The following is a 17,174-nucleotide window of genomic DNA, read 5'->3' on the forward strand; positions in this document are numbered from 1 at the left end:
TCTTAAGCTAAAATTTTGAGAATGTGGACAAAAATTCACTTCAGCAGCCCACTCGTTCTCTAAACTTTAAGATCCACTTCTCATTCCTCATAAATAGGTAATCCCTAACCCATTGCTAATTTGTTTTTTATTAATTATATATTCAACTCACACTTTTTGGACACTCTTTTTCATATTTTTTATATTATTTTTTTGTTGAAAGAATTTGTTGCAAGAAATAGTTTTACTATATTATGAAAGATTGAAAATAAAATGTGTGTATTTGTTTTGTGAGAGTCAATAAATCACTTTATTTTGAAGACATCTCATAGTTATATCCAACAAATATAAAATAATTATTTCAGGTAAAATAATGCAGGACATTCTTTTGATAACATGATTATATTCGATACGCGTAGAATAATTACTTTTTTATATCATCTGTTCTAAATGAAAGAATTCAATAAAAACAATAATCATATTTATTGTATCACAAAATAATAGAAACACTATATTCTATACATAGTTTAAAAGAAACCAGAACTCCTGAGTTGTTTAGAGAATAAATGACCGAACGAATTAATCAAAACAAGAGCTGAATAAACTAGGTGATTATTTTTTCTATTTTTCACCAAAGTAAAGGATTTTATTAAGTTCTTAATTAAATCCGACCTCAATACAATTCTTCAGATTAACAGGGATAGAAAACCTATCAATTCAAAGGCTCCATGTCTCCATCCGAGTACATATGTGACGTCCTATCAAAGTGATGGACAACCACATTGACAGACCCAATATTGTTTAGTCCGCTTCTATCTCCACCCTTAGCCAAGTCATTTGCTTAATCCAACTCAACGCTTCCTTTACGCCATTGCCTCTGCTAATTCTGGAGACATCGGGCTTTGATGTAGATAGGTTCTAGCCTGGATCAGCTCACCATTCGAGTCCCTGGCCACCACACCAAATCCATATTCTCCCATGTTCTTAAAATACGCATAAATCTCCTGCTATCTCACAAGTGGTGCAATTTTTTATTTTTTCTGACTGCGGATCGCAGCGATTAAGGGCCCGTCTATAAACACAAGTGTGGTAAAGACAACACGGCACAAATCTTTTTAGAGACACTCGACCAATATTGCATATAAAAGGGTTGGCATCACTTTTCACCGTCTCTAACGATCGCAACCCTTTGAGTTTCACAATTCACAAATCTGAGTTCCACGTAGGCACGTACAAAAACCTTTTCAAATGAGGTGATAGCTTAAACCAATAGCTCGACAGAAACTGAATTTCACTTCAACTTTAGTATGTAGTGCTGGCTCAAATCAGATGAATACAGATTTTTAGCACATGTTTAAAATACCTTGACAGCATGGTTATGTAGTTTTATTTATATAATCTTTTTAGAAATAAAAATTTAAGTATGAAATTTTTATTTATAAGAAAAAGAAACTGAAAAAAAAAAATGAGAAATACGGTCAATACATACTCAACTGCATTCAAAAGCTGGTTTAATTTGAGACTGAGGAAGGTATTTTGCTTTAATTAGAGGAAATCTTATTAATAATGATGTACACAGTAAATTTATTAACATGCCATACACTTGAGAGACTACCAATAAATGAAGTGCTTTTCTTTTCCTGAAAAACGAAAAAGACCACCAATTTATAAGTCTCACCAAGATTATTTTTTTCCCTTTTGCTATGTTTTAATTTTGGTAGGTGTGATATATTTAGTTGGGGGTGGCATATTTTCCAGAGATCACATCGCCATCTTTATGTCATTCCCGCGACGATTATCGAACCTTTGTATCAGAGAGGACGGCAAACTGATCGCTTCCCATATATGTTAACATAATTATCAGTAACTTTAGAACATATATATATTTGAAGAGATTATAATTTCATTTTTTACTATTGTAAACAAAATATAATATAATATCATGAGTTCATGTCTTACCATTGTTTTAGTTATAGCCCCTTAAACTTTAAAAAAACTTTAATTATCCCAGAGTTATGATCATTTCAAACAAATTTTATGTGCATTATTTATACAATGATTACAAAACAATACGGGGCATCATAACTGGAGAAGAGAGGCTTAATTTTGCATACATCATAATTAAATGACATCTCTAAATACCACATTAAGATCGACTCTCAACTCACCAATACAGCAGACCAAACTCCCCCATGAAACATACTCTATCTATCACACGGGCAAATGTTTTTTTCTGGGAGAAAAAACAAGCGAAAGAGACTAGGCCAGGTTCCACATATATAATTTAGGTAAAAACATGACTTCATATAGAAAGGCAACATGAAATTAGTTAAACTAAGAGCTCCCTTCTTCATTCCCCCGGAAAAAGTCAAAGAAGCGTTGATCAGCAGCAGCAGCCTCCTGTTCATTAAAACACGGCGCAGTGTCTGAGGAGCTTGGAGTAGTCGCTGGAGTAGTCACATTTGAATTCTCAGGAGACTGATTGGGTGTCATCTTCTCCTGTAATATCCCAGTTGGATGCATCGGGAATAGCTCCAAGGTTTCTTGATTACTAGGGCTGCGCATTAACGGCATGCGCCACCTCTGATCACCTGATTCTCCATGATCCCAAAAGTTTGGCTTCCCCATATAGTTCTCATCACTTGCAATCCCTTGGCTCCTCTTTTTGCCAATAGCAGGAGGTAAATAAAGCTTCGGAGGGCACTGTGGGAAAAACCCTACTGGACCTGGTCCCATGTAATATGGGCTGCACACAACTGTCACAACATCAAACAAATTAAAAAAATAAAATAAAATATTTAATAAACAAAACTTAACAGAAAGGAAGACTGAAAAGGAAGATAGAAGAGAATCTAAGTGGAGATGCAAAGGGCAAGGAAAAGGACAGACAATAAGATTTACTCAAAGTACCTAGACGTGAACCATCAAATGTAGCACAGGCTACACTATACATACATGGCTAGACACGCATAGTTTTAAACTATATTTATGTATCTCAGTCAAAGGATATGCTTGGTTTTCAATATAGTTTTGTTTCGTAGCGAGCAAAAGTCTTTTTATGTGCATGGGAGTATTTGATAAGAAAGGAACGAGCAGAAAAGACAGTGATTCCGTATTTTAAAATACAAGGACTAGTCACATCAATTCCGGCCCTTATATGAGGAAGAGTCTTTCTAGTAGTCTCTTGGGCTTATATTATCAATATCTCTAGAGTACCATTCAAAATGTACACAAACTCCGATAAGCATCTTGAATGACAATCAAACTCATAACAGAATGGGAGAATCACAAATCATAATGCATGCAGATTAATTAAGAAATTACCATTAGGGCAAGGGGGAGGGGGGAAGAGACTGGGAGAGGAGTGTTGAAGAAAGCGGCTGAATGATTCAGCCATGCGAGTGTCTTGCTTCTGTTTTTGCCTTTGCCTTGCTTTGTGATTCTGAAACCAGTAGAACACGTTCTTGCCTTCTATGTGGCCGTACACTTTGAGCTTTGTGGTGATGTCTTGAATCTGCTCGGCTGATGGGGTCCTTATGCCTTGCTTGTACATGTTCTCAAGCATGTTGATCTGCTCCTTGGTGGGGTTCCACCGGTGCGTCGACGGCGATCCTGCGCCGCTCGGCGGCGATGATATAGTGCTCTCCATGCCAATTTGATGATCACTTTCCATCACTCAGCTGCTTATATAATCTAGGGTTTTAAGTGGAAGAGAACAAAAAAAGAAAGAAAAAAATATTGAGTAGAGTAAACTCTAAATTCTAATACATGAAACTGTAGGATAGTACTTTTTGCATGGATGTTGTACTCTCCAGAAGAGAATTTATATAGCGGCAAATGATTAAATTTTTTATAATTAAATGAATGGCTAATTTATGTGGATTGAGAGAGAGTGTTAAAAGGGTTAACATGCGTATTGTTTTTGGTGCTGTAAATCTCTGAAAACATGGCGTTTAGCGGCTAGCTGTTGCGTATTTCCTCCTTGTTCGATGAAGGCATAGGTGTTAAAAAGACGAGAATACCCCTAACGTAGAGATGTCTCGGGAATGAAAAAGGTTGATACAAGAAGAGGAGATGGCAGTGAAATAGAGTAGGGGTAGAAGAGAGAAATGAGAAAAGACAAGAGGTTTTGGTTAATAAGTGTACATGAAGAGGCGTTGGGAAATGGAGAAATAGTGAGAGTAAGAAGAAATGTACAACGCGGAGAACGAGGTGGCTCCTTGGAGATAGGGTTTGAGGAATGTGAGCAATCAATCCTCTGCTAAAAACAACTGGAAAGAGCTAAAAATACCTAGCATTTCGTAGATAGGTGTAGTATTGTATTGGTCAACACATTGTGGTTGTCCTATAATCACAGTGTCCCGAGCCGTATTTAAACGCTTGCGCCTCAGATTAAATGACGTGCAAATAATTTGAGACGGTTTTACAAGTGATTTTTGGAAAACATATTTTGAAAATTGTTCCTTTTACATTACTTACAATATGCACTGTATACTGTAATGTTAATTACAAGTAGGGTGTAATCCAGCCGACCGAGCCTGATCAAATACTGCCGAGCTCGGCTCGGTTGAATGATTAGGACTTCAAACTCGAATTCGAATTTAACTGAGTCTTTAATTTTAAACTCAAAACTTGGCTCGTGAAAGTTCAATAAGCTCGAGCTCATCTCGAAAGGTCGAATGATTTCACCGACTATTAACAAAAACTCGAAATATGATCCGTCCGGTTCGAGTTCGATTCAATTAAATATATAAAAAAGATATAAAAGTCAAATACTTTGTATAATAATATATGAAATAATATAAAAATAATGCAGGCTCGATTATGCTCGCAAGTTTCACGAACCGAGTAATATGAAGCTCGAACTCGACTCAGAAAACTATTCAAATAACTCGAGTTCGAGTTCGGCTTGATTATTTTCGAGCTAAATTCGAATATTTTACGAGTTGAGCTCGAGCAGCTCATGAACTGTTTGGCTCATTTACATCCCTATTTATGAGGTTTTAAAAGGGAAAAAAATATTTATTTAACTTTTTTAAGTGGTATTTTGATAAAGTAAGGTGAAGTTCTAAAAATTTAGAGAGAATTTATTTATATATGATTCGAACCACAGTTTTTTAAATGATTTCAAGATAAAAAAGAATAACTGTTTTTTGTTCTCTTTCTTAGACTCTTTTTTGGTGGTGAGACTACATAATTTTATTTGATTTCCTAGGGTAATATCGTTTTCAAGATTATTTTTAGAAAAAACCCAAAAAAAAGTGGTAGATTTGATTTCTTCCCGAGTGTTTTTTCTGGAAAGAAATAAAGGTGTTAAAAATTGAAAAGATATTCTTTATGTTTAATCTCTAAACTTTTCTTAAAATTTAAGAAGAGTTGGGAATATTATTTCTTGACTAAATGTGAAAGTTGTGTACCGAACTCTTTTGATATTTTTATATACTTCATATGTTTTCAGGTTATTTTTTTAGGGGACGGAACTCTTATAATATATAATTTTATAAATTATTTTAATATTTTTATTTAAATAAAAGTTTAATATATAAATTTTAAAATAATTTATGAGATTCTATTTTATATACACTCTACGGAAACAACAGTAAAGAAAGGGTGTTGCTAAATGCAAATCAGTTTTGCTTAATGCAATTCGCACAAATTACTCTCATAACCTCTTAGTACAGTTAATATGTATTAAATACAGAATGTGAGTGTGATGCATTAAAGGCGCTTAGATGATTAGGAGGAGCATTGGCATTTAGTGTTTTCCTATGTTTAGGTTATTATTCAGAAGAAATATTTTAATTTATTAATAATTTTATCATATTCTACTTATTATATAAATTCACTAAAATTGTCTTTGGTTAAAATTTTAAATTCGATTCTTGAATATATATCAAATTTTAAATTGACATCACACAATTAGTAATTATTGAAAAAATATTTTATTTTCGTCAATGTTTTCAGTATAATTAATATATCATCGTGTTTAGTGAAAATGTATTTTTTTTTAAATAAGTGAAATCAATTTATCTTGAACTCCTTTTATCGTAGTATATATATTGTTCTTATTTTATAAAAAAATAATATTTTAATTGTCTCTCGTATAGATTGTTTATATGTATTTTAAGTCGAATAAAAAAGACAGCGCCATAAATAATTTTTTCAATTTTATTCCCTTAAATAATAATTTGAAGTAAAAGTTAGTGGAGCAATTAGTCTTTATTTTAAAATACATGTTGAAAAAAGAAAATGATAACTATAAACACATGAGTTAAACAAAAAAATAGAAAATATTATATACAAATCATGCTTTTGATATCTAGTTACTCGATACTGAATAATTATTATTTTATATAAATAAATAAATTTAAGCAAATATTACAAAGTGCTGATGCATGCTTAAATTTTACTACTAAATATGATAGTCAAAAATTATACTCTCTGGATATATTAGTGTCTTGACTTTTTTACATTCACTTTTAAGAATTTTGACCGCATATTTAAAATTATATATTTTTTTTAAATTTTTTTATGAATAAAAATATTAAAAATTGAAAATGATAATTTCATGTGTGCAGTCAAAACTCTTAAAAGTGTCAAGCCCCTATTAAATTTAACCCTAAGGAGTATATACTAATTTTCAGCGTAGCAAGTAAATATAATCACAATATGTCCTCTCAAATATAAATAAACATACAAATAAAATACTTAATAAAACTTATTTCTTATAATTTTTATTTGTCATTTTGAGTTTGAGCATGTAATTTCAGATATTCTAAATGCAGGACACAATTAGTTAGTTTGTATTAACTTTTTGTGATTAAAATTTAGATTATATATTTTTATTTATAAAAGAAAAATTATAATTATAATTTTGACTATCCTTTCGAAATACTTAAAAATGTGGGTTTAAAATCAAAATTCTTTTAGAAAATGTTAAAAAAAATTAATCACAGAGTAATATATTCATGTTATTTAATCATGATATGTTGGTTTACATATATAATTAAGAAACGGTTACACATTGCACGAGTAAATGAGTAAATTCTAACCAGTGTTCATGAGCTGTAAGACTCCAACAAACTAGACATTCAATGTGCACCTAAAACAACAAGAAGGACAGTAGAGTAATTTCGGTGAATTGCATCAAGCAAAATTGATTTGCATTTAGCAACCATGTAAAGGAAATGATATCAAGGACGGAGTACCATTTTTCAGTACATTAGGTTTTAGCAATTGAGCAGATAGTCACTACGATTCCGCAGAGTATAATGATGACATAGCGTAATAGTGGTAGTAAAAGAATGCGCTCATAACGATAACTAAAGAGATAACTCTGGTGAAGAGCAAAGAATGCAGCCGACATAATCAGTTAAATGGATTATGGATCGATCTGAGCTGGAGTGCAGATGACCCAGACATATCTATGCCTTAACGTTCGTATTTGAAGTCACCCCTAGTTTGCAGATCGTGTTCAGGGTTCACACGCATATTGTCAAGTGTCTAGGCACAGTACATAAAAGGCCAAAGTAGAAGTCACCAATGCGTTACTCCTTGTGCATTTTATTACTTGAACAAGGTAAGCTTTATTTTGACTACAGAATGAACAAGGTAAGCTTTGATCCTATTGAAAAACAATAAGAACCATCGATGTTGTGCAGAACAACAAAATAAACTCCATCATCTAATTAAAAAAAAAGACAGACTTATGTAGATTTATGTAGATTTTTCATGGAGCATACGCATGTATTACGATGTGTTTTGCGTGGTACGTGGTGGAACTAATAAGTTATGGTACATTTTCCAGACAGAAAAATGAAGAGGACAGTTGTTGGTTATCACGCACTTAATTATAGCCAGGTCATGACAAGTTGTTTGGTCTGGAAAATATTTGAGCTATAGTATTAGCTAGCTAGCAGAGCACTACTATAGTAGTTGATGCTCAAACTTAATTCACCTTTGAGATTAAGCTCATCCTATTAAGTACCTGTCTGCTAATTATGTATGAATACGAGAGCAATCCTGTGACAGACCCAACTTCCAGCTGGCCGTCCGTTAATCAACTGATATAGAGATCAGAGAACCTTAGGTTCTTTAAACGATCATCAGTACAAAGGAAAATGCATTTTACTCTAAACATTTCAAAACGAATCGACACTATATATAAAATAAACTGTGATCGAATTGACAGAGAAGAGAACCAATCTTTTCGTTGTATGTTACAAATATTTTAAAGCGTTATGTTTACATATATGGATAGCCATGAGGATGTGAGAATACCGATGGACCTTTGCGCTCAAGCTATCAAAGAATCCTCGGTCATGAGATGACACGATGAGCCTTGCTTAATTCGCAACAAGTACATTTCGTAGCTGAAAGCATCTCCTTTACGAAAAACCCAGGATGAATGCAGTTGCTATAAAACTTATATACACTCTAAGTCGGATTATGCTTTACCACTCCATTTATGGTTTCTCTTTCTCGCTTCGATAGCAAAGTTGTTCAGCCCAGCAGCAAAAATTAGTAAATTGAATGAAAAAGTGAGATGATGATCTTCCACCACCTCTTCAGATATGGCCATGTAATACCCCTTTTAAACAAACAAAGAAGCACAGCCAAACTGATGAAGGAATTGTTATCGAATTACCTACAAGATGGTAGTTGCAACTGCTGGCTCTAAGATTGGGTTTGCGCTAGAGCCTGTGTCGGGTCCTCAACATGTGCTGGGGCTTGTGTTTCTTGATCAGAGAATCTATTAAGACGTTCAAGCAACTGCGCAGCCTTCCGCTTACCCCTATCAGTGCCAGTTTGTGATAATTCGACCAGCAAGTCCATCAGGCCAAGCTCTTGGGCCTTTACCAAATGTTGCTGGTCACCCGAACAGAGATGCACCAAAACTGCAGCTGCGTTCTCTTTGTTTCTAGGGGAACCATTCCCAATAACCTCTACCAGGACTGGGACTGCATCTGCAGCTCCAATGGCTACCTTCCCTTCAGAGTGACTGGACAGTATAGCTAAAATGGCTAGCGCTTCATCCACCATCCGACCTTGGGGCTCTGTGAGCATTGCCATCAATGTAGGTACAACTCTAGCCCTCACTGCTTTCCCCTTGTTGCCTTGGTATATGCACAAATTAAACAGTGCTGTAGCAGCATCCTTCTTTCCCCTTTGAGTACCTTCAGCTAGTAGTGTTACAAGTGGTGGGATAGCTCCTGATGCACCAATTGTTACCTTATATACATCCACAACAGAAAGGCTAAACAGAGTAGCCGCTGCATTTTCCCTTGCTTCCATACTCCCTTTCTTAAGCACATTGACTATGCCAGATACTGCCCCACAAGATACAATACTTCCTTTATTATCCTCGCATATAGAAAGGTTAAGGAGTGCAGTAACAGCATGCTCTTGGGTGCGGGAATCAGGTATGGATAAGAGACCAACAAGTAACGGGATGGCACCAGCTTCAGCAATTGCCACACGATTATCTGTGTTTCTTTTGGCAAGAAGGCGAATATCACTGGCAGCTGAACGTTGATCTTCAGGACTGCCAGTTCTGAGCATATGAAGCAAAGTTTCTATCTTGGAACGTTCAGCAGCTGAGCATGCTGATGTTGTCTTAGTTAGGCGAGCACTACCAGGTCGTTTTGGGGGTTCCATACCATTTGCCTCGCACCACTGAGCTATTAGGCTGCGCAAGACATAGTTGGGTGTGAGAGAGGAGTTGCTGAGGGTTTGTTGTGTTTTGGGACAAGTACCATGCCCGGCCTCCAGCCACTTCTCTATGCATGAACGGTCATACGTCTGCAATTAAGGATATAATTCCTTGTAAGATATAAGAACACAAAAATAAATCAAGTCACTGGCTTACAGTATGGTACTTCATGTTTAAACTACTTGTATCACAATGTGCATTATGATACGTGATAAAAGCACTAATCAGTCAACGAGAACTTCCAATGGGACTAACTTTTAGAAACGGAGAAACATTCTATTTAACAAAATCACACAGTTTCTAGTTATCAAGGAAAAAATCTTACTGAACTCAATCAGAAGAGAACGTATCAAAGCAGTCAGATGAATGATCAGTATCTAAGCTAATGGAATCTCATTGTAGAACCTATTTAATTGAAAGTCTTTATGCATAGCATCCTTGTTGCAGGTGCTACATTCTTGAATTATGATTTTTATAAAAGCCAAAAACTACAGATTTACTAACTGTAAGCGCTACTGTGGTAATTAGTATAATAAACTGCACCACTGAACAAAAATCTATGCACCACCTAATGCAGAGAAGAAATATGCCTGTGAAATACCTGCCCTGTTGAGACAATAACAGGATCTTTCATCAGCTCCAGGGATATAGGACAACGAAAATCTTCTGGTATGATTGGGCCTTTTTCAGTAGAATTGGATGTTGCTTGTCCACTGCTAGAAAGATTAGACTTTTCTGTTGTAGAAGAATCTATTTTGGGATTCTCTGTCTGAACAAATTCTTTAATTTTTTTCAGCAGCATAGACATCTTCTCTATGCTCTCCCCTGGATCACCATCACTGGTGGTAACCATCTCATGCAAAGCTAATGATTCTTGTGTGAGGTCAGCGATTCCAGTAAGCTGTAATTTATCAACTAATCTCTTTAAAATAGCTGGCTCTACAGCAGGATCATTACTCTTATTGTAAAGGCACGATAGATCATCATATAACTCAACATCGGGTGCATCAATTCTTCCTTTGGCCCTTCTAAACTGAGCAATGACAAGCTCCACCTGAATATAAGGAGATCCATGTGAACACAGACATAGTTTGAATGAAAATATAAGAGCTTAGTAATAATGCTGCTTTTAGGACGGTGTACTATACTGGCACCGATATAAATAATTGTACTCGTGACTGTGACATCAATCACCTTGAGTGAGCAGTAGGTATTACACTCTAATAATTGATAACCCAAAAAAGAAAAGGTAGCTACAATTAGTTGTTTACGAAAAATAAGAAACATAAACACTGAATTAGATATCCCCTCACCTGTTCTTGAATTTCATCTGATATGTCAAGTTTTTCAAAGGAGATGCCACTCAAAGCACATTCTAATTGAGATGTCACTTCCTGTAATCTGCTCATAATTTGTTCCCTTTCTAGGACCTGTAGAGAGAATTTAATGGCTCCCATAAGGATTTACAAAGCTTGACTAGAAGTGTTGTATAAAATGCACTAATCAGAGACTCGAGATGTAAATTATATTCGAAAAATGCAACAGTCGAAGTACGGTTGAGATATTCTAACTGCCAAAGCATGCATGGGTTAAATAAGAAATCGGGGAAAGTTTGCAACTTGCAGGTGGACTAGTTATCCTTAACTTAAAGAAATTATTAAGTTATTATGTGTTTAGGCAGTTTATTTGATAATGCATAACCGATAAATTTTCCAAGTTAAGAATGAATCTAAAATATAAGTTATATGTGTGGATGATCATATAATTTTTTATCAACTCTAATCACATAATTTAATCATGTCAATGAACATATTATCTAATTTTCTACAATTTAATATTCAACTACAAGTCAGTTTTACTTCTAACTAGGACAAAGAAATTACTTTAAAATAATTTCAAATAATAAGCTACTCAAACTAAAACCAACCAGTTTAGAATTGAAGGACTAAAAGATGATTTATGGAGAGATATCCAAACTAGCATAGTGGAATTTCAACCTATATGGTATACCTACGACAAAAGCACAATCTTCAAAGAAAGAAAATTCAAAATGGATGAGCCAAATCAATATGAGCACGCTGGATGACAAAAACAGTTGATTCAAAAACTCTTTCACATCTCAACAAACGCCAACCAATGATACATATTGTGTCCGTAGAGCTATCTGTATATCAAATCTCCAGTGAAGTGCACAAATTGTAGAACTTGACAAAGCATGACCAATTATTTTCTAAAAATGTTACACTTGCTAATTAGCTAGTCGACCTGGTCACTTTCTCAGTTCAAGAGAGAACATTTGAGTGATGAGTTGACGTGTATGTGGTTTGTAATGCAAGGATTATATAATATGTGACATAAGATTTAATGTCCAATATGACTAAACAATATCAAGTTTACTAAACGAACAACTGCATACAATGCAAATCAACATTAAGTTGTACAAACAGAATAAGAGTAAGCCTCAACAGATGAATTCATGTAAGGCTAATTGCATATGGTCCATCTAAATGCAATTTGGAATGTTAGTGCCTAAACACAATAGGGACAAAGATATAGGACCAAGTTACCAACTACTGGTTTTAATTTATGTTCAAACAGGGTCACACAACATAATTTTTTGATCAGTGAAGCAAAGTTGTAAATAAAAGATAATATGGGTGCGCATCATAGAATACAAAATCAAGTTCATAATATCTGTACATGTGTGTTCAATAATGCAAATAAAACCAAAAGCATAATTCCTTCCTCTCATTTAAAAATATCAGAAAAAATTGCCACGAACTCATCATGCAATTTTTAAACTTCTTGTACGGGTGAACTCATCATGGCCAATGTATGTCTGAACTAAACCATGAAATGTTAAGGATAAACATGTCTAATTATTAGTTGAGAACACGGATATGTGCCTCTTACAAATGCTATTCAAGTTACAAAAGAAGAGTGGTTTTAAGTGATCCAAACAATTTGAAAAAAATCATGCATACTCGCTACAATAAGATATTAACACCTTCCAAATCACAATTACTAATCCAGAACACTGAAAATATATAATCACTCTGATTTTAATATGAACACCTCTTTTCAGATCAGATTACCAATCCAGATAGAGCTTTAAATGTTTAATCACTCAAGAAAAGAATAAGTAGCTTTGGAACAACTTCTGGCCCCAAATTTACAATTCCAATCTCGAGATACCTTCTAAATAGGTGATGTGTCTATCCCAGGACAATTTCTCAGGTCATACATGATTTCGCAGCGGAACAAAGGATTATCAAAGTCCATGCCTAATAAACAGAATTACCAAAATGATCCCCCAACAAATCACCAAATATATAAGTACACCGTTGGATCACACGGTGTTTGGTTCATTAACCAATGAGTCCTTTCGAATCGTAATTTTTGTCCCATGTGTAAATTGCAATTACATACTCTATAATAGTAGCTTAGATGCATAAACTTATACGAACACACATATAGAGGAAAGTATGTGTACGTACCATATAAATCTTGCTGCCATGGCTGCCAAAGAGGAGCAATTCGAGGGCTAATTCCATGGCAGATCTGAGAGAAACCAGAGCTTGAAACGAATCACGAGGAACAATTTCTTTACTATCTCGAATCTCCTCGAACATTGGAGTTAATAGTTTCAATCTCCTTGCTAAATTACAGTATTGTTTTCTAACCGTGCTTCTAAACTCCGTTATGGCTGATATTTCATTCACCATCTCTATCAGTTCCTTCATTAACGCCCCTCCTTTCTCTTCTTCCATTGCAGGCTCTTGACTTCAAGGATCTCGGATATATTTGTGTGTATTAGTTAATAAATTTGATTTGGTCGTGTGGTTTGTGAAATGAGAGGGAGAGATTTTTTAAGGGAGATGGACCGGAGGCCGGTCATCGGAGAGAGTGGTCGTAGTCGTACCCATGTGGGCGAGAAAGAGAGAGAGAGATGGAGATGAGGATGATGTGTGTAATAAGTAGAGAGATAACGGGGAGTTTGTGTGTGTGTAACGAGTTGTGTAATAAAGTGAGTTGTGTTTAGGCTGTGACGAAGGAGAGTGTGGCTCGGCTACAACTAAGCAAATCAAGGTTGATTTGTTTCATAAATATCGCACACTTTCCTTTTTTAAGTTAGTAGCCTTTAACCCGTGCGCACGTAGTATAGAATTCGTAATTTATTAATTATAATTCAAATTTTAACATCATCTTATTAGTATTTTAGTATTAATGAATTAGATTTTAATCAAATTATATTTACCTGTGATTATATTTTTTGGACGACTGCGAATTATACCAATATCGATTTATTATAATATAGTATATAAATAATATATAAATTATATCTAAAAGAATAAGGGTTAATTATCAAGTTGGTCACTGAAGTGGGCTTAATGTATCAAGTTGGTCACTCACTGAACTCAAAACGGTATCAACATGGTCACTAAAATCACCATAAATATCTAACAAATACCTTGAAATATGAGTTCAAATAGTAAAAATATTATTTATATAGTTTTACACATTATTTTTAAATGTTACCACAACCAACTAAAAATTTATGACTTCTAGTATTTAAAATAATATATTTATATTTTATCAAGTTTAATTATTATTTATATTTTATTATATAGTTATTTTCTTTGTTTTAATTAAAATTAAATAATAAATAAACTTGATAAAATCTAAATATATTATCATAAATGTTAGAAGTCATAATCTTTTACTTGGTTTTGGTAACATTCAAAAATAATGTGTAAAACTTTATAAATAATATTTTTACTGCTTGAACTTATATTTCAAGGTACCTGTTTGATATTTATGTCCACTTCAGTGACCATCTTGATACCGTTTTGAATTCAGTGACTAATTTGATTCATTAAACCCACTTCAGTAACCAACTAGATAATTAACCCAAAAGAATAATGTTGGAGTTTTTTTATCTTGTGTAATTTGAACGGTATAAACATGTGACCGACTTCTAGTTATAAAGGAGATGACCAAACCAAAATTTTGTACGACTACAAATTAAACATATGTTGGCTTATTATATTATAGTATAAATTCATGTTTTTTTGCATTTGCAGGAGTACATGATTATTAATTAGGTAATAAAAAATTTTCACCGCAACAAAAGTAGTTGTTAGCACGCCAAAAAATCTTTTTCTGATAATTTATTTTGTGGCATGGAAGTTACTTTTTATGGGATTGAAGGATGTGATTTTATTTAGAAAATAGTACAGTTTTCTGGAAAAAAACTTAAATGTGTCTAATATTTTCATAAAAAAGATATTTACATCTTCTGAAAATAAGTATAAAGAGAATATGATTGGATAGCCCAGTTTAGTTTGAGATACACGGGTTTGACTTAGCCAAGTACATCATGTTTTAATTAATTTAACTAGCATGAGTTGTTTTAAATCATTTTTTCAATGTATATTATATTTTTTCATTCATCTTTTTAAAATATTATTATATACAAGAATAATTTTTTGTTAGACTAAATTTAATTTGACAAGTCAACCAATATTTTTGGCAAGCCACACTATATGTATCTAAATATAGTATAAGTAAATAGATATATAATTTTTATATACTATCCTAAATTCAGACAATAAACATCATAATATAAAATTATTCCAATAAATATATGGAATTTAAGTAGATTTAACATCAGAATCCCATATTTAGAAATAATTTTAATATCCATAGCGTTACTTATTTATTTTATACTATAATACCAAAGTGCCCATATAAAATAGGATAAGAAGTAACATGTATATAAAAATATCATTAAAAAAATGTATTTTAATATTGTCATAATACATTTTATTTAACACATCTGGCTTATTTTCTTCTAAATTATACACTCATTTTTCAGAGATAGAATGTATAATTATGCTACTTTTGCTAGCTATAACGTAAGAGTTGTCTTATATTTATATATATTTAAAAATATATTTTTATCAAAATATAAATTTAATATTATAAAAATAAATAAATTCAAACGAAGCCAATTGGATTTATTTATTTTTACCAATTAGAGCCCAAATAAGGTCCGGCTGAGCGGAAGCCAAATAGCCAAATGTAGATGAATTATTAGCAGCTGAGAGCCGACAATTAGCCGCCCACAGGCTGCAACAACTGACCAATCTTCTCGTATTCGTCGGACCCCACCACATTAGATAAATAAACCGCGGCACATGGTCGACGTGGTACACACACTGGATGTCCAAAATATACACATTTTTATACTCCTCACGTTGTGCTTAAAATGGAAGCATACCTCTATAAAACTCGAGGGCAATTATTTTAGTTCAGAAAGTGAAGTCGGCCTCAGTCCTAACTCCTAAGCATTTTACGGATTTTGTTAGATACATCGTCACTCATTCAAGACACGAGATAGATTATAATTTTAGCAACGATACTAAACTTTTTCGTTATCCAACATTTTTTCAATTTTGAGCATCTTTAACTCTACAAAATAATTACAAATTTGTGTGAACATTAAATTAAAATTTATAAATAATGTGTAAAAAATCTCAACGTTTAAGTAATACAAATTCTTGTATATTATTAAAGCCAATTTGTCGATGTTGTCGAACCTTTAGAAATCTGCATTTTAATATTATACCATCCATTATCATATTAAATAATATATTTTATTAATAATATTTTAAAAAAATATAATATATTATTCAAGACATAACCGATCATCATATTGAAACACAATTTGGTGCAAATGAAAGAAGATTGAACACCCCACCACCGATAAATATAAATGTAAACCAGATAAATATATGTATATTGCTTTAGGACTCCAAGAAGATTGTATGCTGTATTTTGTTATATTCTTCTGAAGCTTGCACATCAGCTATTTATTGAGGCTATTCACAACCTCCTTTCCGTCCTTTCAGCAACCGCCTCATCACGTTAGCCACTTATCCACTTATCACATAATGCTATCTATTTGTTTCAACGTAAACCTATTTTATAGGTTAATTCAAAATGCATGGCTAAGTCAAAGCCACAAACTAACATCTCCCACTTGGCTGCTTAGCCAAGATTTTGAAATGTTTACACACATCATACTATACTCCCACTTTTCGTGCGATCTATCTCAAGTATTTCTTAACCCCATCAAACTAACATGTTTGATGAATGTCTCGGCTGGAATTGCTTTTGTCAAAGAATCCGCAAGCATATCAGTAGTAGGAATATAAGTCACTTTGACCTCTTCCTTTTCCACTACTATATCATGAATATAATGATATTGTATTTCTATATGCTGTCCTTTCGAACTGTTTGCACCACTATAAATCAAATCAATTGCTGATGTATTATCACAATAAATCTCAATGGGCCCGTTCATTAAATTGAGATTTAAATCCAATAAGAAACGTCTTATCCAGACAGCATGAGTAGCAGCCATACTACAAGCTATATACTCAGCTTCTTGTGTGTATCTTGCAACACACCCTTGTTT

The 17,174-nt window shown here is 33.5% G+C and overlaps 2 protein-coding genes across 2 annotated transcripts; both read right to left on the reverse strand.

Annotated features, from left to right (window-relative positions):
* Positions 1-2,158: 2,158 nt before the first annotated feature.
* LOC108222568 (WUSCHEL-related homeobox 5) lies at positions 2,159-3,744 on the reverse strand. The gene is made up of 2 exons (XM_017396474.2): positions 3,304-3,744; positions 2,159-2,735 (listed from the first exon to the last, which is right to left on the reverse strand). Exons 1-2 carry the CDS (start codon positions 3,650-3,652, stop codon positions 2,314-2,316), a joined length of 771 nt encoding a protein of 256 aa, XP_017251963.1. The 5' UTR covers positions 3,653-3,744; the 3' UTR covers positions 2,159-2,313.
* Positions 3,745-8,141: 4,397 nt separating this feature from the next.
* LOC108223350 (U-box domain-containing protein 13) lies at positions 8,142-13,738 on the reverse strand. The gene is made up of 4 exons (XM_017397551.2): positions 13,189-13,738; positions 11,005-11,121; positions 10,293-10,745; positions 8,142-9,780 (listed from the first exon to the last, which is right to left on the reverse strand). Exons 1-4 carry the CDS (start codon positions 13,459-13,461, stop codon positions 8,656-8,658), a joined length of 1,968 nt encoding a protein of 655 aa, XP_017253040.1. The 5' UTR covers positions 13,462-13,738; the 3' UTR covers positions 8,142-8,655.
* Between the last annotated feature and the right edge of the window lie 3,436 nt (positions 13,739-17,174).

This window comes from Daucus carota, chromosome 5, assembly GCF_001625215.2.
Source record: "Daucus carota subsp. sativus chromosome 5, DH1 v3.0, whole genome shotgun sequence".
Classification (NCBI taxonomy): Eukaryota; Viridiplantae; Streptophyta; class Magnoliopsida; order Apiales; family Apiaceae; genus Daucus; species Daucus carota.

Bases quoted from the DNA above. Each gene is read 5' to 3' on its own strand.
- LOC108222568 (XM_017396474.2), bottom strand. From the start codon at position 3,652: ATGGAAAGTGATCATCAAATTGGCATGGAGAGCACTATATCATCGCCG. The intron at 2,736-3,303 runs GTAATTTCTTAA...ATGTTGTGACAG, and splicing joins CCCTCCCCCTTGCCCTAATG to TTGTGTGCAGCCCATATTAC.
- LOC108223350 (XM_017397551.2), bottom strand. From the start codon at position 13,461: ATGGAAGAAGAGAAAGGAGGGGCGTTAATGAAGGAACTGATAGAGATG. The intron at 11,122-13,188 runs GTACGTACACAT...TTCTCTCTACAG, and splicing joins ATGGCAGCAAGATTTATATG to GTCCTAGAAAGGGAACAAAT. The intron at 9,781-10,292 runs GTATTTCACAGG...CCTTAATTGCAG, and splicing joins TTATTGTCTCAACAGGGCAG to ACGTATGACCGTTCATGCAT.